Source organism: Oncorhynchus mykiss, chromosome 6, assembly GCF_013265735.2.
Source record: "Oncorhynchus mykiss isolate Arlee chromosome 6, USDA_OmykA_1.1, whole genome shotgun sequence".
Lineage (NCBI taxonomy): Eukaryota > Metazoa > Chordata > Actinopteri > Salmoniformes > Salmonidae > Oncorhynchus > Oncorhynchus mykiss.
Genome location: NC_048570.1, coordinates 36,588,372 through 36,614,322, shown reverse-complemented (window position 1 = coordinate 36,614,322; position 25,951 = coordinate 36,588,372). Strand labels below are relative to the sequence as shown.

Here is a 25,951-nt window from a genome sequence, read left to right as displayed (position 1 = left end):
TGCCCTACCAACTAACCCTACACCCATTAAAACATCATCACTTTTCCACTACTTTGGCCCAATCGGATCCTGCACCAGGCCAGCAGCCTGGGAGGACGGGACAGTCTCATTTAAAAACACCTTGTAACTCTCCTGCAGTAAAATATCGTACACCCAAGTACTTCTCTGTAGCTGCCACCTTAATATCTATCATCCGTGAATGACGTTCTATTCATATGGTACATTTGACAACCATGGCCATGGAGGCAAAAAAGAAAACAAAACGTATTGAAGCACATGTTATTCCTATCACACGTGAGATCATGTCTTGATAAGGCATATCTAACCAAGATGAATTATTAAAAAGTTAGGCAAGGTATATCAGAATGGCAACTTTACAGTACCTGAATCTCACATGATTAAGTGCAGTTGCTAGTGTAACGAACAACAGATCAAACCAAACTGGATTGAAATCAACTTTGATCTTTAATGACTGGTACATTTTAAACCTTGCAACTTTTCACTTTACATTCTAATACGAAATAATACATTAAAAAACAACAAATATCACACATCAGCATTTTGATAACAGCTACTGATCATAAAAATAATTACAGCTGTAGAGGTATTTTGTACACATATTTCAAAGAAAAATTTGGGGAAGAGTGGAATGTTTAGTACCTTTTAGTTGGGCTTCAGTTTGCAACATCAAGCGACACGTTTCTTCCACAATGCTTAGATCATATCCTTGCTTGGTATTAGTGGCATTTATAGCTGTCAGCTTAATGTTGGGGACTTTCTTTTTTGTGTGTATTTATTTTCTTATTTGTCCCTGCTGTCTATGACTCGAATAGTTAGTTTAATTGGAACAAGACTTCTGCTAAAAAAAAAAAAAGAGCACGTTATTATACCTGCATAATTCTACATGTACTGCACCTGTGCTCGTATGTACATACCTGTCACCTTCGTCTGACTATTAAAAATGAATAAGCATGACCAGGCCAGGGGGTGCCTATGAGGATACTTCAATGCAACATTGGTTTATATACACACGTGTCAAGTGTGTTACTTCTTATAATAAATAGGGAGTGCATAATTCAGGTGGTGTTGTTGATTCTATTTCATTTAGAATGATTGTGGATTGTTTCAAGATCATTTGAGAGTTGAACAGAAACAATATTGCCCCCCCCCCCCCCCCCCCCCCCCCAAAAAAAAAAAAACAGAATTAGAATTACTTCTAGACGTGATGTGTGACTGAGCTATACATACAGGAGACTTGAGTGCGTGTTAGTGTGTTTGCCTCCGTGTATATGGCTAGAAGTGGAGGGTGCGTGTCAGAATCATTTTACATGTCCCCTCAAGTTTCAGCTTTCTCTTTCTGCTCTTTCTTCTTGCTCTTCTTTAGGAACGAGGGGGCCTTGAACTTCTTTTTCTTCTTAGAGGGGGACTTGGAGGGGGATCCCTCAGGGGTGTTGCTGGGCAGTTTAGCGGGTGGGGCAGCAGGGGTGGTGGAGGGGGGTGTAGAAGTGTCATTGGTAGACAAAGCCTTCATCCCTTTCTCCAGCTCCTCCGTGGTCTGCTTCTCCTCCTCTCCTTTCCCGTTCTGAACTGCTGTGGAGTCTTTCTTTGTCTCATCTTGCTCATTTATTATTGGAGTAAAACAAAGCAAAGGAAAAAAACTATCAGAGTAAATAGATTGTTTTTGTGTTAGCTGCATGGAACAGTAGGGGAGAGTGGAGTAAGTCCATAGTATGCGGGAAGTACACAGAAAATATACAACCCCCACCATCGATATAGCCGTCTGTAGAGCATGCAAAAAAACATCCTTCCTACATATATTTCAGGATGTTGTGTATCCCTGGGAATAAGCAGAATTCATGTAAAAACCTAGCTTGCCCCCCCAAAAAGTGATACGGGTATGGGGTAAGTTGAGCCGCAGGACAGGGTACGTTAAGCCACCTTCTGCCCTAATTTAAATATTACCGCTACCTTTTTAAAACTCTGTCTTTATTTCCCCCAATTCAACACAATCCCTTTTTGTCTTTAAGTCATTTTCAGCATATTTTAACACAGGCTTAACACCTAATAAACACTTTGTGCTTTTTAAAAACACTTTTAAATAGGCCAGGCCCTGTTGTTACCTCATATCCCAGCGATAATGCCTTGCATTACGCCTGGGAAGAAAACACTTACATTTGCTCAACTTGCTATTAACTTACCCCATGCCCACTGGCTCAACTAAACCCAAGGGAAACATTTTGAATATATTAGCCCACACATCTACAAGGATGCACTTTCATGCTCGGACATGTTTAAGACCTCATATTGAAGCTTATAGAGACCCCAACTGATGTATAACAATCTTAAAAGGATCTACTTTGGTTTAGATGCAAGCATCATGGAACTTCTGACACAACAAATGAATTAGACTTGCTTACCACTTTTTCCATGTGGTTTCTTCCTTCACAGACTCCATGAAATGATGACCTCTTTCTAAATATTTGTTCAAATTATTTTTGGGGGTATGGTTTCAGAGAAAAAAGGGTGGCTCAACTGACCCTTTTGGCTCAACTTACCCCACTCTACCCTTCACTGCAGACATGTCATGTCATTGCAGTTGTGCCCAACAAAACATGCTTGGTTAATGAGAGTGCAACCATGTCTTACAGTTTGTTTCTCAGTACTTACTTACTATTGAGACAAGATCTCAGTACCAGAGGGGTGCCCTATGAGTCAGTATAGAGGAGCATAGACAAAGACGAACACAGAGACAGAAGGAGAGAGGTACATACAGTAGTTGTGAAGACAAATGGGCGTCACAAGACGGCGCTGAAATGTGACACATTTACAACAACAAACACCACCACACACACACACACACACACACATCACTCAGCCACTGAGCTTATTGTACAATATTCTCCTAATTGAGATCCATGCACGTAACTCCATACATTGATGTCAATGCATGTTTAATGCGAACGTCCATGTTACATATCTCAAGTTAGGATTGAAATATTTAGGGAAATATTCAATGATGGTGAGCGCAACAGGGGTTGTGGAGACAACAGTACAGGGTCCCACATATTGTCATGCAGGAATTTGAGCGGTCCTTCTCCCCTGTATGCAAGGCAAGCAGAGACAGCTGTGTGTGTTCAGCACTGCAGGCCGAGTCTCACCTGAGGGTGGGGGATTGCAGGGGGTAGGGTTGTTGGTGGGGGGGGTAGCTGGGAGAGACTCCTTCTCGTTCTCCACCTCCTCCCCTACTGACGCACAGAACGACAGACAGACACAGGAGAACAGCGCATAGAGCTAATTCTAGTAAGCCGCGTGCAAGAGTTGTGAGGCAGAGTGAGAAGTGAATTAGGAATTGGTGAAAGAAAGGCACATTAACTGTACAGTCTGAGGTTTCATTGCTGTGAGTATAGCGAGCCTTGCCTGGCCACCCAAACTCCTTGCTCCTGGTCCAATGCTACACCACGCCCACGGACGTTAGTCTCTTCTCCGCAATGAGCCTGGATCTGAGTACCTCCCCAAAGATTTATAGAAGGCAAACACATTCTAACCGTTCTGAAAACGATGGGTTGGGCCAGAGCCAGAGCCATAACACACATGGGTAAATACTCTGATTGGTTAGAGATGAACCAATCGCTGATGATTTTCTACAACACCCCTCATTTTGACGTCACCAGAAACGACTTCAACGACGGCAGTCTCAGACTGAAGTATGTAGCGAACATAGCGGAATAATACGTTTGAGTCATAAGGCAATAGCGAGCCAGTAGTAAGACACATTTAGAGTGAGGGATAGTGTAAGGCAACATTTCGAGAGCTTGGGACTATAAGGTTCTATCTGCAAAAAGATTATTCTGAGATAATTGGCTTTAAAGTTCTGAACCCTCATTGGTTTGAATGGTGTCAGCAATTTTTAAAAATATTTTATTCTTTTGAACTTAACAACATTAATTGGGATATTTAGAGAACTATACACACTGTAAGTAGCGAACATTGAACAGAACATAGCTATGTCAGTAACAACATTTTGACAAAAATGCAGATAGAAACTAATAGTCCAAGCTCTGGATTCAGTGTGAGGGATAGCTTTTGGGAGCAGTGCACTTACCATCTGTTTGACCTCCTGCTTTCCTCTGCACCTCCTTGCGGTACTCCTCCAGCTCATTGTCTGTCAGCTGGTTAAACGGGTTGGGGGTCTCCGCCTCAAGTATCGCAAGTTCTGCCGGGTCTGGAGACTAGGATGAAAAGGAGAAGGAAAGGATATTACAATTGTTTTGGTTTTGATAATCACTGTCGACCCAAGAGGCTTCCCATCTCATTTCAATTTCCCACTCAAATGATTCGTTCCCAGGAAAGTTGAACATTGCAATATCTTCCAAGTCTTCTTTGCGTTTGCTCTAAGAAGAGCTCCTGGGTTTAATCGTCTTCATGGTTCATGATTCCTTCCCTCTCTCAGACTATCTTATTCATTTGTTTACCTTTACTTTGATGCTTTTGTTGACTGAGAGCACACTCTTTTTTACAGCAACATGCAGTTTTTTCTGGACCTGGGGAAGATTAGCAGGGTGGAGGATGAGGGGTTAAATGAATGAATGAATGGACTTTACAATGAGAAACAGGGGAGAAAGGAGGATTAGTGGGGATGGTTAGGTGGCCAAAGTAGCTTCTGCAGCTGGGTTAGGAATCGTATTTAACCAAGACAACAGGGTAAACAACCCATCTCTTGCGACAAGACCATAGGGCCTCAGTTTAACACCTAAGACAGAAATACCGTACATCAAATGAAAATGTAAAAAGCAAGAATTCATACATACTCCAGCACTAGTAGGCACATCACTGTAGACCTAGTACTTGAGCCTTACCAGTGGACTACTGTCCGTTATGACACCGGCTAGTACTTGGGACTGGGGTCCTGCTGTCTTCATGTCCTGACGGTTCTGCTGCCGGATCTGGAGATACACAACAAGAACCCGAAAGGCTGAAAACCCAACACCAAACCATGATCCCTGTAATACATCCAATACTGTGACATCATCGCTCACTGGGAGCAGTTAAGGCAGACGTACCTTATTTCGTGTTTCCAGCACCTCTTGAGGGTTGGTAAAAAGAGGAACAAACTGATTTGAGTTCTCCATCTTGATGGCTCCTTGTTGCATCTCCTCTGTCTTCAGCCACTGACGAAAGAGAGATGAGTGTTGAGGGTCAGGAGTTCGGCTGCATGACCCATCCCATAAACATTGCTTCAAATGCTTTGGCCCCATCAACACGTTTGTGCTTTCAATGACATTTTCTGGGGACAAAGTTGATCTTATATATGACAGTGTGTGAGCGAGAGAGAGAGAAAGGCATTGGGCTGGGCAATGTGCCTTTCTCGAATGTCATCCTCCTAATATTCTATGGAATCCAGTAAAGAATATTTTCACCATGGTCATTTCTCTCTGAATGCATGTTTAACTGGAATCAAGACACAACAATAACCAGGGTGTTATACAGTGTTGTTGTCATTCTGAGTGCAGTGTTATTATTATCACGTGTTCTCAGACAGAGAAACACCCCTGCAGTAACTTTCTTTTCTACCACCAGAGGGCAGATAGCACTGCAGTAATCAACACCAGTACTGGGCTTTCCCCTGCAATGCAGAGGACAGGGGAAAGAGAGGTTGGGAAGTACAGGAGAGAGAGAGACCGGGAGAGTGAGAGCTAGTCTCCTCCCCTTGCCTGATGTAAGAAGGTCTCTGCCTGGCTGGTATTGTTCTGTCTGAAAGGACTCCATTGCTGGAGTACTCTATAACAATCTCTCTCCCTGAGGTACTATAGCAAACACCCTGTTTTAAACACCTTTTCATGCACACAAATAAAGGTTGCATCTGCATCCATTAATTAGCCACACACACACATAGCCTTTAATGGCTGTTCAATTCAATTGCATTAGTGGAAATTCTAATATAATAGATATTTAAAATAAAAGCAACAATGTTGAGGGAACATTGCCCTCAGATACTTACTGTGGTGTGCTGGTGTCCGAGGCTGGCCCTCAGATACTTACTGTGGTGTGCTGGTGTCCGAGGCTTGCCCTCAGATACTTACTGTGGTGTGCTGGTGTCCGAGGCTTGCCCTCAGATACTTACTGTGGTGTGCTGGTGTCCGAGGCTTGCCCTCAGATACTTACTGTGGTGTGCTGGTGTCCGAGGCTGGCCCTCAGATACTTACTGTGGTGTGCTGGTGTCCGAGGCTGGCCCTCGGATACTTACTATGGTGCGCTGTTGTCCGGGGCTGGCCCTCGGATACTTACTGTGGTGCGCTGGTGTCTGGGGCTGGCCCTCGGATACTTACTGTGGTGTGCTGGTGTCCGAGGCTGGCCCTCGGATACTTACTATGGTGCGCTGTTGTCCGGGGCTGGCCCTCGGATACTTACTGTGGTGTGCTGGTGTCCGAGGCTGGCCCTCGGATACTTACTATGGTGCGCTGTTGTCCGGGGCTGGCCCTCGGATACTTACTATGGTGCGCTGTTGTCCGGGGCTGGCCCTCGGATACTTACTGTGGTGTGCTGGTGTCCGAGGCTGGCCCTCGGATACTTACTATGGTGCGCTGTTGTCCGGGGCTGGCCCTCGGATACTTACTGTGGTGCGCTGGTGTCCGGGGCTGGCTTGGTCTTGGTTCACCCTCAGGTAGGAGTTGGGGGTGTTGAGCCAGCGGGTCTTCTCCAGTTGCTGCCGCTGGGCGTAGGGGTGCTGGCGGGGTAACGGGTGCACTCCCTCCTCCTCAAACTGGAAGGAGTGGACTGTGGCAGGGACCTCCACCTCCCTCCGTGTCCGAGCGCGCTCCAGCAGCACGGGGAAGCGGTAGGCGTAGCCGGTACGGTAACCCTGGAGGGTGGGGGGAGGGAGGTTTATAGGAAGGTTTTTGTCTGATTGATGTATTGTAAATGTCCAATGTCAAGGGGTAAAAGTGATCCATGTGATCCACATCCTGGAGGGTTAAAGTAGGTAAGACATGTGTCTGGAGCCCTCTTAGTCTCTGCACATTCTATGTACTGTTTATCCAGTGTTGTGTGTGATGGATGTTAATGGATTCGTGCAGGGGGACACACGTGACCTGTTTGATAAGATCCAGTGCAGTGCATGTCATAAACAGCATTTTATCTGCCCTAATGACTTTCCCCATTCCACAAAATTGACAATGCTTGTAGCATTGTAAAACAGTACATTGAATCATTCCCCTTAATTGAAAAAACTTCTAGCATTGTAAATGTGCTTCTGTCTTTTGATCTCACCAGGTTGTCCAGAGTCCTCATGAGAGCCTCAAACTCGTGCTCCCCGAGTCGACTCTTGGTCAGGGGGCCGAAGGTGGATCCAGCCCAGCCCACGGTGCCTGCAGCGTTGGGTTTGTGGGTGGAGCGGTCCAGCATGATCAGGTTCTGCTCTCCTCCAGCACTGCACAATGCTGACACCTGTCAGCACAACACAGGATTGCAGCAGTGTGTTATGCTTTGTGTTTGGCAAGCATACAGTTACAGTACGGCACATGCAACAGTCACAGTACAAGGGTACTAAGGCAAGGACAAGCATTGAGGAGTGAAACTGTCAAAGCTGTGCATGTGTGTGCTGTTACTCTCTCTCGTACACACACATACACAGACATTGAGCTATGAGTCTGGCAGTTCTCTCCCTCTCCCTCTCCCTCTCCCTCTCCCTCACCCTCTCCCTCAGTCTTTCTCTCTCACGCACACACAGTCACTGAGCTATGAGTCTGGGAGTCCTCCTTCTCTCTCTCAGTGTGGTTGTCAGAGTTGTGCCTCAAGCCTTTGGCAGGAGGGAGCAGCAGAAGCGATGTCAGTACGTGTGTCTCTGTACCTGAATCTGACAGGCAGCCTGTATGTGGTAGATGGTGTAGAAAGCCTCCTCCACTGACTCCCCCAGGGCCACGATGCCATGGTTTCGAAGCAACAGCACCTGGGAATAAAGATAGACTTCAGCAAGAGAAAAAAACGTAGTAAAACCCTCTTTTGCCTCAGAGTACACTCTTATTTTTGTTCATTATCTCTCATTTCCTCCTCTTTCTTCAGCCCTGTCAATGCAATTGTTATTGTTTAACAAATATATTGAGTAAAAGTAACTCATGTTTTCACTATTTATGGTGCCATTTTTTTCTCAAGCAGCAAATTAGCAGTATCAGGACAATCACAAGCCTGTTCCGTTAACCCTTGCTCTGCCATAATGTTTTCACCTTGCAGGTGGGCCCGAGACTCTTCTGAAGCTCCACCCGGTCCTCCTCGTTCTCCATCAGCCCATTGTAGTCGTATGACGCCACCTCACCCACCAGCAGAGCCTCATGGGACAGTGGCAGCAGGCCACACTTCATGGCGGACACCTGCACACACAGACAACTATAAGTCACATTCTGGAATGAAGGATTTGACATGCTTTTTCAACACTGGTCATCATTAAATGTGAATAATGTCTATATCTTATACTAAAAGGTATAATCTCTAGTTCTACCTAGTCCTAAAACTCTATTATTTTAGAAAAAAAACATTTGAGACTTTGTGAATATATGTTAATGATAGTTCTGAGTGTGCCCTGTCCCCTAGGCAGGGCCCCAGTGTATGTGTGACTCACAGCGGCAGTGGCGGGGGTGTGGAGATGCACCAGACAGCGTACGTCTGGCCGGGTAGAATAGATGGCTGAGTGGAGGCTGAAGGAATCCAGGTCTACCCCCAGGGTGGTGCTGCCCCTCTCCACCACCTCCCCAAGGATATTCACCTTCGCCTGGGAGGACAACAACGCAGAGCAACACTAGCATTAGAGCTCAGTGTCATATTAATTTATATTTGTGCAATGCTTATTGCAATGCGTATTGGTTATTTCAATGTTCAACTGTTATTAAGCCCTTGTTGAAGGAGTTATGTGATAACAGGGGCAAGTTAAACTAAGCATCAGTGAGATGACTGAATAGTTAGTGCTTACGTGTATCGGCCAGTATAAAATTACCGTTTACGTTAGCAGCTAAACTCAAATGTGGATCAGGCTATTTACATAATAACCCACAGCAAGTAGAGAGGTTCGCTTTATGACTGTGGAGCAGAATTAGTAGTGAACTCACCAGGCTAGAGGCAGTGACCTCACCATAGGCCAGGCCATTGGGCAGAACCAGGAAGTGCTCCTGTTCCTTACTGACACGCAGCTGACAGGAGACAACACACACACACACACACACAGCTCTGTCAGATACCAAACTTTACGAACAGGGATAGAGAAAAGGAAGGGATGGATAGAATGCAAACAGAGCGAGAATAAGGCCAAAGGTATAAAAAAACAACTTAAAAAACAAAGATAGAGTGAGAGAAAGTAAAGGTAAAAACTGAGATGTTGTCCTTTTAAAATGAGTTACACAACGGCATAGTCAAGTATCTGCTCCAAACTTTCAAAACCTGCATACAATTTTATTCTCATTGATAGGGCTGTGGCGGTCAGCCGGTGATTGTCAAGCAAATAACTGGTCGGTCTCACGGTAATTGACAGTTCATTAACATAAACACATTTAGCATCTACTGGCTTCCTACGCATAGGTCTGGTGATGCAGAGCTTTGAAACAACTACATTTTAGAAAGTCTAATAAATCAATGTAATATAGCCTACACCACATACAGCCTTCACAATAAATCCATGATTTATTTTAGACAGATCTAAAGAAGTATGATATGAAGAAAATGTAGTCTATTTGAGAAGAACAGAATAGCATAGTCTGAGTTGTCCTTATGTTAGGTCCTGATCTGGCTATACCATATGGCTGTGGGCTACACTAGTTCATTTAGCAGACGAGATTTGCTTAGAATTCCGTGGCATTATTTTATATTATTTTATAGTATGAAGAATACAATTGAACAAAGCTGAATAAAACAGAAAGGATATTTTCTCCAAACGATTTGAGGGAGTGTGCATTCTGTGTTGAGCGGTTAACAAAGAAATACGTACTCCTATCTGCTCAATTTAGAGTTATAAATGTAATGTTAGTTGTTCTACAAACATTGGGCTATATTTTTTATTTTTAATACATTGTAAGGCAGCATGATACGAATCTAATGATGATATGAAAAAAGTTGCTTGAAAAGGCATGAGCTCTGCTTTGTGTTGTGTGCAGGCTGTACACACTGCATCAGTCTCTCATTCACAATTTGACAAGCACTTGATAATGCCTAGAATTTCACGGCGGCATCCCCTTTGTGTGGCCATAATGCCCCCTAAAAAAAATCCATGCCTTTTGCGGCTAGTTGCTATTGTGCCCTTCTCCCTGAGTACTGCATGCTCCATCACATGATCGGGTCTTTCGCACAGGCTACAAGTGAAGACAGACACATCAGGGATGCAACTGCACACGTCCTTATCCAATTCCGAGGTGCTTATTGAAGATATTGGAAGAACTGTCCACATTTACTTTTTGTCAGCCAACAAGATGAGTATAAATAAATATTAAATATTAAATAAATAAATATTCCAAACATAGTCTGGGACAGTTGTGGGACGCGATCAATTTTTATGCAATGTGGCTGACGCAACAGATCAGAACATTTATCTTAAAATATTGATAAACTATTAGGCTATTTCTTCAAATTATAAGGGCAGCAATGAGCTCATGGTAGTAGGCTATAAGCGCAAATGTTCCATTAGCAGGAAAACACCATTATCAAAAGTATCCGCAAATGCAACTATGCACATAATGCTTTTATTATAAAAGGTGCATTTTTATGGTGAAAAGGATTTTCCCCAAACATGAAACTCACGCGCTGCTTATGTATATGCCAGTTAGGCTCTACATACCTTGTAAGTGGATTAATGTCCTTAATTTTAAGAAGTTATTTGGCCACTTTAGTTGTGATACAAACCTTATTAAAACATATAGGCCTATGGAATAGGCTACATGAGGTGTGTGACTATGATTAGAAAAAGTCGCAAAAAAAGGGCATTGTTTCTCATGCTGGGCATCATTCACAACTGATAATATATACTACAAGTGATGGGCTAATATTGTCACCCATCAGACTATTCTTGATTTAAGCTTGTCTTTACATATACAAAATAATATATGTGTGAAATTGGTTTTGATTTAGAATGGACCATTATGATGCACCTGTATCGAAACAGAGGCAGCGGAAAAAAATACATGTCATCTATGCACTTAAATAGAGAATGGAGGACACTTTTCCCCGTGGTTTATTTTCATGCCTGCCAGGTAGGCTATACTCCTGTTGTAAAGATAAGCAATGTGCTTAATATTAGGAAAGTTGAGAAATACATATAGTAGGCCTAGCCTATAGAAAGCTGATGGGATCCTCCTATTTTTATTAGCGGCCATCACTCTGTTTTCTCCCGCAATTACATAGGCTATAGAAATGCTCCGCAACATGAGCTCTCATGAAGTGTTTGATTAGATCTTCGATTACATTTGCGTTGATGTCAGAGTGATGAGAGGGACAATAGAGTGCTGAGTACCAGGCAGTTAGCAAGTTTGGTAGGCTACTAATGACCGTCAGCAGCATCAGAGCTTTGAGAAGCCTATGACCGCCGGTGTGGCGGTAATACGGTCACCGCAACAGCCATACTCATGGACATTGTAATGGTAATGATGGTACTAAAACCATCCCTTAGAACAGTAGTGCTTTTTGCATTGTCAAAATAGGGCTCTAAAAGAACAAAGCAAAAGAATGATAGAGAGAAAGAAACACAGAAAGAGAGTGTCAGCCAGGCAAGTCTACTCACGGTGAGGCAGGTGTGGCTGAGCTGGGCCCAGCCGTAAAGGTCCAGAAGGCGGTGGACACTGGCCAGTTTACAACGCATCAGCCTCTCTCCCTTCACCATGCCGCTGGGCTCCAAGCCATGCAGGTCGTTGATGGGCGTCACCATCATCATGCCTACACAGAGAGAGAAGTCAATAGCAGATCACCGAACATTATCTTGTGTGTGTTTTTTTAATCTGTTGGTGAGGCGATTCAGGGAGTTATTTGTCTGTGTCTTGATGTTAGAAATCGATTGCAAAATTGCCCTATTTGGCTCAATGTCTGGGTGACGTCTATTTTAACAGGAGTATGTCTATGAGTATGTTTGTGTGTGAATGTGTCTATGTGCGTGCGCATGTATGCGCGCGTGTACCTGTACAGTACCTGTACTGGAGGGGGAGGCGGACAGGGCGGCAGGTGAGCCATGAGAGGCCATGTAATCAGCTAGCTGCCTCAGAGCCCAGAGGTTGGAGCTGCTGCCTCCCTTCTTCATCTGTTCCTGGATCAGAACATCCAGCTCCTCACGGAACGACTGCACACACACACACACACACACACACACACACACACACACACACACACACACACACATCTATTAGTCTGCATGCTGCTGAAATGCACACACAATTAGCCTGAGGGCTAAAACACTCACCCAAACACACTCACAAATACTGCATAGAGCAGAGCAGCATAGTTCCTAGAGCAGACAGACACATCAAATGTTCACAATAAAAGGCTTTTAAACCGCATCATCTAATGCATTTCTCTCTCGCCATTTATTAGCACTGTCCGCTGCTACTGCCTATCTTCACAACTCCAGGCCTCCTTTTTGTGTCCCTCCCACACACACACGTGCACACAGGCACGGCACATGCACACACACACACACACACACACACACACACACACACACACACACACACACACACACACAGAAACACACACACACACACTATGGCAAAGGCTCCCGTATGCAGCTGTCAAGTGGTGATTCAGAGCAGATTAAATCTGAGCTGTGGAGATAATCATATCTTTGGAGATCTAATGAGGGGGAAGGGAGAGTGGAGGGCAGAGAGATTGGACACAGGGTGTACATGAAAGGGTGGAACGATGGGATGAGGGGGAGGTCAGGGTAGAGTGAGTAAGGGATGTCCATAATGCAAAACTGAAGTGGGACTTTTTAAAAACGCTCCTTGAAAAGTTATGTGCATATGCACAAACAGACACGTGTGTGCGCTCACACAGACCCAAACAGACTGGACGCACACACATAAACACACACACACACACACACACAGTGTTCTACTCACCGGGCTCTGTAGGAGGCTGGAGACGCGTTTCTTGTGTTGGGGCCCGGAGGAGCCAGGTGTAGAGTGCTGTGGAGACACAAGAGCCTCGAGGACCCCATCACTAGGGCCCCCATCGCTGGAGCTCTGCTGCACAGGCGTGCCCTTAGGGGTGGGCGTGGTGCTCATCTTTTACTGCTTACAAGGGGGTGTCACAGGACGTGGGGTGGGGAGAGCTGGGAAGAGGAAAAGAAGATACATTAATTTATGTTTCAAATAGATAGATATACATTTAGAAAATAGAATTTTAAGTCATGCAGAATTTTAAGTCATGCTAGTGACGCACACACTCTTAATTTATGCAACAATAAATACAGTGCATGAATGGACTGTATTTTTTGTTGTTTTTATTGTAATCTACTGTAGGTACCAAGCCTCAACTTTCAACATAGACACAGGAGTTTATCTCCCACCCCAAAACCAGGGATGAGATATTCCACAGAGTAAATCCTGTGTGGGATGTTGGCTAGCGGAACCAATAGGAAGTGGAGAAATGCAGCATTAGCAGTAAGAGCTCAGACAGCAACATTACAACGCCTGCCAGCAGGAAGTCAACTCAATCATAGAGGGCCAGTAATGGGAGAACCAGTAAAGACTTACCGTAAAGGTTTTCAAAAAGAGCCAACCAACCCTCCCCCAGTGAACATACACATTTCTGCTAACAGCAGATAAGACCACAAACACGCCCTCTCTCCTGTGCTATCTGAAACTACTCTGATTAGCCACATGCACAGTGCCTTCAGAAAGCATTCAGACCACTTAACTTTTTCCACATTTTGTTACATTACAGCCTTTTTCTAAAAGTGCTTAAATGAAATAATTTATGAGTTATTTAGAAATGTCTTACAAATAAAACACAGAAATACCTTATTTACATAAGTATTCAGACCATTTGCTATGAGACTCGAAACTGATCTCAGGTTCATCCTGTTTCCATTTATTATCCTTGAGATGATTCTACAACTTGGACTACACCTGTGGTAAATTAAATTGATTGGACATGATTTGGAAAGGCACACACCTGTCTATATAAGGTCTCACAGCTGAGAGTGCACATCAGAGCAAACATCAAGCCATGTTGTCGAAGGAATTGTCCGTAGAGCTCCGAGACAGGATTGTGTCGAGGCACAGATGTGGGGAAGGGTACCAAAAAAAATTCTGCAGCATTGAAGATCCCCAAGAACACAATGGCTTCCATTATTCTTAATGGAAGAAGTTTGGAACCACCAAGACTCTTCAAGGAGCTGGCTGCCCGACTAAATTGAGCAATCGGGGAGAAGGGCCTTGGTCAGGGAGTAGACCTAGAACCGATGGTCACTGACATAGCTCTAGAGTTCCTCTGTGGAAATGGGAGAACCTTCCAGAAGGATAACCATCCCTGCTGCACTCCACCAATCAGGCCTTTATGGTAGAGTGGCCAGGCAGAAGCCACTCCTCAGTAAAAAGGCACCTGACAGCCCACTTGGAGTTTGCCAAATGTCCCCTAAAGACTCTCAGACCATGATAAACAAGATTCTCTGGTCTAATGAAACCAAGATTGAACTCTTTGGCCTGAATGCCAAGCGTCATGTGTGGAGGAAACCTGGCACCATCCCTACAGTGAAGCATGGTGGTGGCAGCACTATGCTGTGGGGATGTTTTTCAGCAGCAGGGATTGCGAGACTAGTCAGGATCAAGGGAAAGATTAACAGAGCAAAGTACAGAGAGATCCTTGATGAAAATCTGTGCCAGAGCGCTCAGGACCTCAGACTGGGGCAAAGGTTCATCTTCCAACAGAACAATGACCCTAAGCACACAGCCAAGACAACGCAGGAGTGGCTTCGGGACAAGTCTCTGAACGTCCTTGAGTGGCCCAGCCATAGCCCGGACTCAACCCAATCGAATATCTCTGGAGAGACGTGAAAATAGTTGTGCAGTGACGCACCCCATCCAACCTGACAGGGCTTGAGAAGAACTGCAGAGAAGAATACAGGTGTGCCAAGCTTGTAGCGTCATACCCAAGAAGACTCAATGCTGCACCAAAGATGCTTCAACAAAATACTGAGTAAAGGGTCTGAATACTTATGTAAATGTGATATTTCAGTAGTTTTTTTCAAATAAATTATCAAAACTTTCTAAGAACCTGTTTTTGCTTTGTTATTGTGAGGAATTATGATTGATGAGGAAAAAATATATTTAACGTGAAAATCACGTGAAAATAACATGCCTGGTATTGTAAACATCTCAAGAATAGGCAAACATGGTGATGAACTCAGATGCTAAATGCATATTTAACCAAACATACAAATCTATGTGCATTTCTTTGAATTGTGAAAATGTATATTTTGGTTGAACTATCCCTTTAAATAGTCAATGGTGAATTTCAGGATATGCACTTTGTGTTGGTAAATTTTCCCAAGCTCCCAAACTGTTTTGACCCATAATCTGTAAACATTCTACTACTATCTAAATCAGTGGCGGCTCCTCAGAGGAGGAACGGAATCACCATCCTCCTCAGTGAATTTCATAAAAATAAAATAGTGAAACATTTAAAAAGTTTTCCTTTTTTAGCTAAAACTATACTAAATACATTCACGTCACCAGATAACTAATTAAAACACACTGTTTCACAATGAAGGTCTACAGTAGCCTCAACAATACTCTGTAGGGAAGCACCATGGTGTAGCTGGAGGACAGCTAGCTTCCGTCTATGGAATCCATATCCGTCTTCCTCTGGGTACATTGACCTAGAAGACTCATGGTTCTCACCCCCTTCAAAAGACTTACACAGTAACTATGACAACTTCTGGAGGACATCCTCCAACCTATCAAAGCATCTGCAGCATGAACTGGCATGTTGTCATTAATCTACTACTGAAAGCATAAGCTACAGCTAGCTAGCACTGCAGAGCATAAAATGTGGTGAGTAGTTGACTCAAAGAGAGAGAAAGACAATAGTTGAACAGTTTTAAACAAATAATTGTATTCAAAAGTGTAGAAGCAAGAGAGAGAGAGAGCGAGCGAGAGAGAGAGAGAGAGAGAAAGATACGTAGATTTCCTTGTATTTCTTCCACTTTACTTACTTCGGTAATTAATGCAGCTAGCTAGTTTAGCCTACTCACACCCAGCTCAAACAGCGAGGGATTCTATGTTAGCTAGCAAGCTATGGCTATCCAACACTTGAACTCTTCCAAGTCAAGGTAAGCTTTTGGTTTTACTAATTTATTGCCACCGGGGGCTCGCCAGTGTAACTGCTAAACTGCTTACTGACTGTACACTGTACTGGATGATTGTAGCGGTGTCACGCCCTGGTCTTAGTATTTTGTGTTTTCTTTATTATTTTGATCAGACCAGGGTGTGACATGGGTTATTTTATGTGGTGTGTTTTGTCTAGGGGTTTGTTGTAGGTTATGGGATAGTGATTAGTGGGGTTGTCTAGAATAGTCTATGGCTGTCTGGAGTGGTTCTCAATCAGAGGCAGGTGTTTATCGTTGTCTCTGATTGGGAACCATATTTAGGCAGCCATATTCTTTGAGTGTTTTGTGGGTGATTGTTCCTGTCTCTGTTTGCACCAGAGAAGGCTGTTTAGGTTTTCCACGGGTATTGGTTTTTTGGTGTATTCAGTTGTTCATGTGTACTATTTCGTATTAAAAGAACCATGGTCACTTACCACGCCGCATATTGGTCCTCCGATCCTTTTCGGAAGAAGAGGAGGAAATCCCTAACAAGCGGGTTTACTAACGTGTTTGTTCTATTGGCTTTGTTGACTATGACATTACTTTAGCTAATATGGTGACAAATGTAGGCTGTTTTTAGCGGTTATGATATGGTTCGGGATATTAAGTATTTTTTTGCCTGGTCACAGACATCTGATGTGTTGTGCATTGAAATCCACAAGCAAGGGGAAAAGGTGAGAGGAAGAGAGCATGTAGATGCAAGAAGGAATACAATGTGGCTGCTATGAGAGTGAACTGTGTTTACGTGTGATCAAGGTTGTATTCTGTTGAAAAACGTTTCTGAAATGGAAGCAAATGGAGCGAAACGGGAATAAACATACCTGCACGAGAAAGTCTTGTTTGCAACTTTAGGACTAATGATTACACCCTAGATCAGCTAGATGCAGGCAAGAGTGTGAAAGGCAGTATTGAATGTGTCACTGTCTGTCCTTGTGTCACTGTCTTTCACCTCAAATTGTTCTCTTGACGTGTGCACCTATGTTGTAAACTTTCATTCATAGGCTAGGTTGTAGCAACCTCATGATGGGTATAGAGAAAATTGAAGCATCATGTAGTAGGCTAAACCTATCAATGTTACATTGAACTGGGTGAATGGAATAGCCATCCAATTTGCTGTAATAGAAATAAGGCCATGCTCATAAAAAAATAATCACCCTCCCTCATCTTAAACTGCACCGACCGCCACTGATCTAAATGCACTCTTAATTCCTCCTCCCTAATGCATTAAATCTATTCCCAAATACCAAGTCACTCCCACCACCAGGCCTAATAGTATGGATGAACTGCTGCCCACAACCTGTCATTTGAAGGAATCTCTTCTGTGGTGGTACAAACTTTAATTAACCTTAGTGCACAATGCTTTCTGTGTACCATCACAGAAAAATCTTAATTATGTGTACTGTAACACCACATTCAGGTTGATTTTTCATCAGTTTTAATACAAGTTTACTTATTTATTTGCCTAAGCTTTCCATCCATTCCCTCTTTCACTTCAGCAGTGATAAATTCATGAACTTATTTGACGAAAAGATCATGATCATTAGAAAGCAAATTACAGACTCCTCTTTAAATCTGCGTATTCCTCCAAAGCTCTGTTGTCTTGAGTCTGCACAACACTGCCAGGACCTAGGATCAAGGGAGACACTCAAGTGTTTTTAATACTATATCTCTTGACACATTGATGAAAATAATCATGGCCTCTAAACCTTCAAGCTGCATATTCCAACTAAACTACTGAAAGGGCTGCTTCCTTTGCTTGGCCCTCCTATGTTGAACATATTAAATGGCTCTCTATCCACCGGATGTGTACCAAACTCACTAAAAGTGGCAGTAATAAAGCCTCTCTTGAAAAAGCCAAACCTGGACCGAGAAAATATAAAAAACTATCGGCTTATATCAAATCTCCCATTCCTCTCAAAATGTTTTGAAAAAGCTGCCTTCCTGAAGACAAACAATGTATACGAAATGCTTCAGTCTGGTTTTAGACCCCATCATAGCACTGAGACTGCACTTGTGAAAGTGGTAAATTACCTTTTAGTGGCATCAGACCGAGGCTCTGCATCTGTCCTCGTGCTCCTAGACCTTAGTGCTGCTTTTGATACCATCGATCACCACATTAATTTGGAAAGATTGGAACCCCAAATTGGTCTACACGGACAAGTTCTGGCCTGGTTTAGATCTTATCTGTCGGAAAGATATGAGTTTGTCTGTAGATGATTTGTTCTCTGACAAATCAACTGTAAATTTCGGTGTTCCTCAAGGCTCCGTTTTAGAACCACTATTGTTTTCACTATATATTTTACCTCTAGGTGATGTCATTCGGAAACATAATGTTAACTTTCACTGCTATGCGGATGACACACAGCTGTACATTTCGATGAAACATGGTGAAGCCCCAAAATTGCCCTCCCTGGAAGCCTGTGTTCCAGACATAAGGAAGTGGATGGCGACAAATGTTCTACTTTTAAACTTGGACAAAACAGAGATGCTAGTTCTAGGTCCCAAGAAACAAAGAGATCTTCTGTTGACGCTGACAATTAATCTTGATGGTTTTACAGTCGTCTCAAATAAAACTGTGAAGGACCTCTGCGTTACTCTGGACCCTGATCTCTCTTTTGACGAACATATCAATACTGTTTCAAGGATAGCTTTTTTCCATCTACATACCATTGCAAAAATCAGAAACTTTCTGCCCAAAAATGCTTTTGTCACTTCTAGGTTAGACTACTGCAATGCTCTACTTTCCAGCTACCTTGGATAAAGCACAAAATAAACTTAAGTTAGTGCTAAACACGGCTGCTAGAATCTTGACTAGAACCCAAAAATGTGATCATATTACTCCAGTGCTAGCCTCTCTACACTGGCTTCCTGTTAAGGCAAGGGTTGATTTCCAGGTTTTACTGCTAACCTACAAAGCATTACACGGGCTTGCTCCTACCTATCTTTCCAATTTGGTCCTGCCGTACATACCTACACATACGCTATGGTCACAAGACGCAGGCCTCCTTACTGTCCCTGGAATTTCTAAGCAAACAGCTGGAGGCAGGGCTTTCTCCTATAGAGCTCCATTTTTATGGAATGGTCTGCCTATCCATGTGAGAGACACAGACTCGGTCTCAAACTTTAAGTCTTTATTGAAGACTCATCTCTTCAGTGGGTCCTATGATTGAGTGTAGTATGGCCCAGAAGTGTGAAGGTGAACGGAAAGGCACTGGAGCAACGAACCGCCATTGCTGTCTCTGCCTGGCCGGTTCCCCTCTCTCCACTGGGATTCTCTGCCTCAAACCATATTACAGGGGCTGTGTCACTGGCTTACTGGTGATCTTCCATGCCGTCCCTAGGAGGGGTATGTCACTTGAGTGGGTTGAGTCACCAACATGATCTTCCTGTCCGGGTTGGCATCCCCCTTGTGTTTGTGCCTTGGGGGAGATCTTCGTGGGCTATACTCGGCCTTGTCTCAGGATGGTAAGTTGGTGGTTGAAGATATCCCTCTAGTGGTGTGGGGGCTGTGCTTTGGCAAAGTGGGTGGGGTTATATCCTGCCTGTTTGGCCTTGCCCGTGGGTATTGTCGGACGGAGCCACAGTGTCTCCCGACCCCTCCTGTCTCAGCCGCCAGTATTCATGCTGCAATAGTTTATGTGTCGGGGGGCTAGGGTCAGTCTGTTATATCTGGAGTATTTATCCTGTGTTATCCGGTGTCCTGTGTGAATTTTAGTATGCTCTCTCTATTTCTCTCTCTTTTCTCTCTCTCACTTTCATTATCCCTCTCCCTCTCTCTCTTTCTCTCTCTCTCACTTCCATTCTCACACGTTCATTCTCTCACTTTCATTATCCCTCTCCCTCCCTCTCTCTCTCTTTCTCTCACTTCCATTCTCACACTTTCATTCTCTCACTTTCATTCTCTCTCTCTCTCTCTCACTTTCATTCTCTCTTTCTCTCTCTTTTTAGTATGCTCTCTCTATTTCTCTCTCTTTTCTCTCTCTGTCTCTCACTTTCATTCTCTCTCTCTCACTTTCATTCTCTCTCTCTCGCATTTTCATTCTCACATTTTCATTCTCTCACTTTCATTCTCTCACTTTCATTCATTCATTCTCTCTCTCTCTCTCTCTCTCTCTCTCTCTCTCTCTCGGAGGACCTGAACACAAGGACCATGCCTCAGGACCACATGGCCTAATGACTCCTTGCTGTCCCCAGTCCACCTGGTCGTGCTGCTGCTCCAGTTTCAACTGTTCTGCCTGCGACTATGGAACCCTTACCTGTTCACCGAATGTGCTACCTGTCCCAGACCTACTGTTTTCAAGACCTACCTGTTGCACCCTCTACAACCACTGTGATTATTATTATTGGACCCTGCTGGTCATTTATGAACATTTGAACATCTTGGCCATGTTCTGTTATAATCTCCACCTGGCACAGCCAAAAGAGGACTGGCTAACCCTCGCAGCCTGGTTCCTCTCTAGATTTCTTCCTAGGTTCCGGCCTTTCTAGGGAGTTTTTTCTAGCCACCGTGCTTCTACACCTGCATTGCTTGCTGTTTGGGGTTTTTGGCTGGGTTTCTGGACAGCACTTTGTGACATCAGCTGATGTAAGTAGGGCTTTATAAATAAATTTGATTGATTGATATAAACATACTCATTTCTGTTGCCTCTGCCCTGGCAGGTTCCAGTTCATGCTGTGCTGTGCTGTGGTGTGGTTGTGAGTGTGTCTGCATCCCAAATGGCACCCTATTCCCTATATAGTGTACCACACTTGACCAGAGCCAACCGGGTCCTCTGGACAAATATACTGCTCCTCCACCACTACTTCCTCCTCCTGCTGCTCCCCAGCCTCGTCACCTGAGCTCCAGGAAAATCCGGAGGAAAGAGAAGGAGAGGGGAGCTCTGACAGGGGAGCTCTGACTGCTGGTTATATGATGAGCCTCTGCCAGTCCAAATTAGGCGCTGGGCATGTGGAAACCACATTTAATGTGCATGTGTGCAAATATTTATTGATCTGTGTAAATGCACCGGCCTCTTTCACTGGATTGATATGGCAGCCAGGCCTTTCTCCTGACTCCTGCATCTCCTGAGCTGGAGAACCAGTTAGAGGAAAGAGGGGGTGAATAGGAGAGTAGTCCCAGATTGATTTCTCTGGCCAGGCTTTCATTAGGTTAATGAGAGAAAGTGCAGTTAGTGGATACAAACTAATTATGGAACTACTTTGGAAAAAGTCAGCATTGATTCTGTCTTGTTTATCCATGCTAACCCACTTTCATCTCAGCCAGTTGTCACTACCTAGCTAACTTAAACAAATATATCTGGGTGAAGATACAGTGTCTTTGTCATTGGCATTTTAGATCTAGACACCCTTTTCATCTCAAGTTCTAAAAATAACAGAAAACTCAGCGTTGATATCTTCCTGAATATTCAAGCATAATTATATGCATAATTATGAGATCATCTTTCATAAATGAACAGGCCAAATTGCGTTGGATTGCTTTAATCAAAGTTCCTCTTGAGCATAATTGGTAGGGATGTTAACGTTTTAAATGAACCCTTGTATAATATTAGTCGTCTCTTCTGTGCTCCGGTCCTCATTATTTAGTCAGATTATTTAACTTTTTACTGCAGTGGGCTAAATCAGGGTCATACAGAATGTTTCTTAGTAGGATTAAACAAATATACAGACCACACACACATGGTTATGGGCTTTAAAAAAAGATAAGAGTTTAAATGTATATGATTTTGAGTTTGCGTCCCAATATTACACTTTCTATATCACTGAAGACTGAAATATAACAAAACCGTTTGTAATAGAAAAACCTGATTGTCAGTGGGTTTTTGAAATAATGTTTATTAATTATGAAATGATGAACGATTGTTTGTATGCTGTTCTTTGTATGCCATTTTAATATTTGATAATGAACCAATGATATTAGGCCACTCTTGGCCATGATTACAGACACCTGTGTCTTTTGACACTACATAAACGAGTCACCCCGCAGTGTTTGTGATTATACCCTGATGAAGACAGCTTGGCTGTCAAAACGTTGGTAATTAAATTTAGCATCTGAGCTCCTAGAGTGTGTGGCTCTCTTTTATTTTTATTTACATGTTCTGCTATATCAGCTGGGTAGATTTCTAAACTGGCCAGGATGCTGGAAAATCGTTGCAGAAAATCTGTCAAACTAGCAGCATCTAAACACGCGAAACATGCCCTGAGATTAGAGCAAGGCTTCTGAAAGGATGTAATTATGGTTTTCATTTATAGTTATCGACAATTATGCTCAAACTTGTGAACTATACACAATCAGTGACGAGTGGGCATTCTTCTGAGCCAATGGCTGTCATGCACTACCTAGGTTGGAACAACACATTGAGGAGGATGAAGGATGTTAACCGGAAAGAAATATCAAAATGCACACTCAACAATAGAAAATCTATGAAAAATAGACAAACAGGCAGCTTTAAAGTTCAGCAGAACAACTGGGAACTTGAGAATGCATTTTCATTACATGTTTTAAACAGAACATGGAGCCTAGATAAAACGTAGTCTAAAAAGATACAAAGACAGCTGGAGTTGAACCAAGGACAGGGCCAGGAAGGGTCTGTCTACCTTTTAAGCACTTTCCTGGATTCGGTAAATGGGGACAGTGCATCTCTCCAGACAGCAATGTCTCCACTGTCTCCTCTCTCCTGCATCTTGTCTCCCTTCCTCTTCAGCCATTAGGTCTCCATACATTATTGATTTTCTGACTTACTTCATACCGATAATGTTTATGATAAGTATTCGTATCTGGAACATAAAAGATATTCCACATAAGCTTGTGTGTAGTTTATCTGTACACTTAGGCTACAATTGAAGCGATTCCATTGTGAATAGCTGCATTAAACTACGTAGGCTAATGCCATGGAGTTAAGAGCATGCCATGAGCTCACTCCACAGCTAGCTTGAAATGTCGCTAATGGAGCTGTCGAATTAGACATGTTTCTGTCGTTCAATCGGTTCGTAGTTTGTCAAGGAAGGCGGTCACGTGTGTTTGTGAGCAGAGGACCACTAGTCCACTAGGGGCAGTGGAGCTATATTGTTAGAAGCACACGGACTTCGGTTTCACCTACTAATGAATGATAATGCCGTGAAATAGACTCCATTTAGTAATGGAACCTGTGGCGTCCCACTAAGGATAGATACACCGGCATGTTATACATTGAGACTATCAGAGTTCCTAGAAACTAATCCTCAACAGTCTCCATGATGTGGCTGGTTCACCAGAGACCAGATTTCTCTCAGAGTATAAAGGGCTTGTGCCATGAACAAATACTGGGTGCTTGTCTTATCTACATACACCCACCCATTACTCCACAGATAAAAGTCTACCCCTCCACTGTGAGGGAGAAATATCAAATCAAATCAAATGTATTTATTTAGCCCTCCTTACATCCGCTGGTACCTCAAAGTGCTGTCAATCCTGTCTCAATCCTGTCTCGGAGCTCCACGGACAATTCCTTGGACCTCATTACTTGGTTTTTGCTCGGACATGCACTGTCAACTGTGTGACATGATATAGACAGGTGTGTGCCTTTCCAAATCATGTCCAATTAATTAATTTACCACAGGTGGACACCAATCAAGTTGTAGAAAAATAACAAGGAAGATCAATGGAAACAGAATGCACCTGAGCTCAATTTTGAGTTTAATAGCAAAGGGTCTGAATACTTAAGGTATTTCTGTTTTTTATTTTTAATACATTTGCAAAGATTTCTAAAAAACAGTTTTTGCTCTGGCCTTATGGGGTATTGTGTGTCGATTGATGTGGTAAAATATTTATGTAATCCATTTTAGAATAAGGCTGTAACGTAACAAAATGTGGGAAAAGTGAAGGGATCTGAATACTTTCTGAATGCACTGTACATGAAAGAAGCCATTTGATTATGATTACTAAAGCCTAGGAAAGGGAAAGGGGGATACCTAGTCAGTTGTACAACTGAATGCCTTCAACTGAAACGTGTCTTCCGCATTTAACCCAACCCCTTTGAATCAGAGAGGTACCGGGGCTGCCGTAATCGACATTCAAGTCTTCGGCGCCCGGGGAACAGTGGGTTAACTGCCTTGCTCAGGGGCAGAATGACAGATGTTTATCTTGTCAGCGTGGGGATTTGATCCAGGAACCTTTCGGTTACCGGCCCAACGCTCTAACCACTAGGTCTGTTCAAAACAAATTATCATCTGACGAGAGCAATGCTTTGGGGAGGTGAAAGTGGATTTAAGTGACTCCTTAAAAAATAGGCCTAGCCGCCCCATTTTGTTCAGTTCCTCCATAGCAGCATCCCTCATATGATACCCCATGGCCCCTGCACGGCTGCCTAGCAACCAGGCGAGCAGCGCTGCAACATCAGCTCCCACTGCGCGACTGATGTTTCAGCCCTGCCTGGCAGGAGGATCTAAAATGATGGCCACCCGCAATATGCCGAGCTATGTTGTGGTGTTACCAAGAGGTGAGCGGAGACGCTACTTTTTGTCCTCAAGAATCCATTATAGTCTGGCTACACAGGCCCCAATTTGCATAATAAAAAGCGAAATGACCAATCCCCTAAAATTACAAATAAAGGGCGCTCCCTCCTCGTGACATAATCCAATTCCCTTTATGCGGTTTGACGTTGGAAAATAAGAGCATCTGCCATGCATGGGCTATGTCAACTCGAATATAACAGAACCACCATGTAATACGTTTAAAGCCAAAAGAAACGAATTTCTAACATCGAAAAGAATAGATAGGCTATACTATTCTGACGAAGAATGTCCATAAATCATAGGCATCCATGTCTGCTGCGGCAGAACAGATTGCTGGTGATGATTAGCAGACCAATAAAAATGTAGGCCATAGTAGGCAGCACAGCTGGGAGAAAAAGGTGGATCAGCTAGGCTTTTGAAAATATATTATAGGGAATTAGAAATGTTATTAATTTCAGGTTGGAGATGGTTTTATTTTCTACATCACTGGTCATTCTCCCATCAGTGTTATGGCAGGCATGCATCACACATTATAGTATAGGCTTACATTTAATTGCGGAGCAATGTCACCAAATGAAAAGTGTGTATCGGCAAATGGATTATCACGAATATGTTGATAGGTTAAATTACTCAAAACGAATTTACATCAAAGAAAAAAAACATTCAGGTATCTTAAGTTATGTTGAGCGCTTACCTCAGTGCATTTTCCGCGCCTTGTCCTTTGTGGGTGCGCGTCACACCCTCTGTCGTAGGAATTAAAACCCAAGTAACACTATCTGCAGGAATTAAAATGCAACGCTAATGTTTACAGTGCTTGGTGATTCCGCTATGTCTGCCTCTACCGTGGCCGTTGGTATATATCCCCGTTGTTTTTCATCGTTGAGCGCGCCTGGACCTGCCCATCGCTAAGCCTGCCCACACTCCAACACCCTGACCTCCGTAAATGTCTTCTGCATGATCCGACACCGCCTGCACTCCACAAAATTCTACAGCAATTTATTTGATTTGATATAACTTTTTGTGAGAAAACTTCACCTTGGAATTCAATGTAAATATGGTGCACACCCCAATGGTGTTAGTTTTATTTTTGTCCTATGGCAGCCTGGAATTGTAATATTGTAATAACATTGAAGC

General features: G+C 43.4%; 1 protein-coding gene across 19 annotated transcripts; it reads right to left on the bottom strand.

The window, feature by feature from the left end:
* Positions 1-443: 443 nt before the first annotated feature.
* On the bottom strand, positions 444-25,951 carry LOC110525864 (beta-adducin). 19 transcript variants are annotated; one of them, XM_036980019.1, is made up of 17 exons: positions 25,512-25,949; positions 17,884-17,953; positions 13,077-13,288; positions 12,151-12,298; positions 11,750-11,901; positions 9,096-9,176; positions 8,612-8,761; positions 8,220-8,363; positions 7,847-7,945; positions 7,267-7,443; positions 6,614-6,859; positions 5,061-5,168; positions 4,857-4,943; positions 4,473-4,541; positions 4,103-4,229; positions 3,159-3,245; positions 444-1,614 (listed from the first exon to the last, which is right to left on the bottom strand). In XM_036980019.1, exons 3-17 carry the CDS (start codon positions 13,239-13,241, stop codon positions 1,337-1,339), a joined length of 2,118 nt encoding a protein of 705 aa, XP_036835914.1. In that variant the 5' UTR covers positions 13,242-13,288; positions 17,884-17,953; positions 25,512-25,949; the 3' UTR covers positions 444-1,336. The 19 variants fall into 19 exon arrangements, with proteins under 19 accessions (XP_036835914.1, XP_036835913.1, XP_036835915.1 ...); XM_036980027.1 differs by lacking the exon at positions 17,884-17,953 and adding an exon at positions 2,668-2,705 and having other exon boundaries at positions 1,326-1,614; positions 3,159-3,291; positions 25,512-25,951; XM_036980030.1 differs by lacking the exon at positions 17,884-17,953 and adding an exon at positions 2,668-2,705 and having other exon boundaries at positions 1,326-1,614; positions 25,512-25,950.

What these genes read in the sequence shown, in the direction of transcription:
- LOC110525864 (XM_036980019.1), bottom strand. Translation starts at nt 13,241, where the DNA reads ATGAGCACCACGCCCACCCCTAAGGGCACGCCTGTGCAGCAGAGCTCC. An exon ending in CGCCTCCCCCTCCAGTACAG is followed by an intron (nt 11,902 to 12,150) that starts GTACTGTACAGG and finishes CTCTCTGTGTAG; the next exon opens with GCATGATGATGGTGACGCCC. An exon ending in AGGTCACTGCCTCTAGCCTG is followed by an intron (nt 8,762 to 9,095) that starts GTGAGTTCACTA and finishes TTGTCCTCCCAG; the next exon opens with GCGAAGGTGAATATCCTTGG.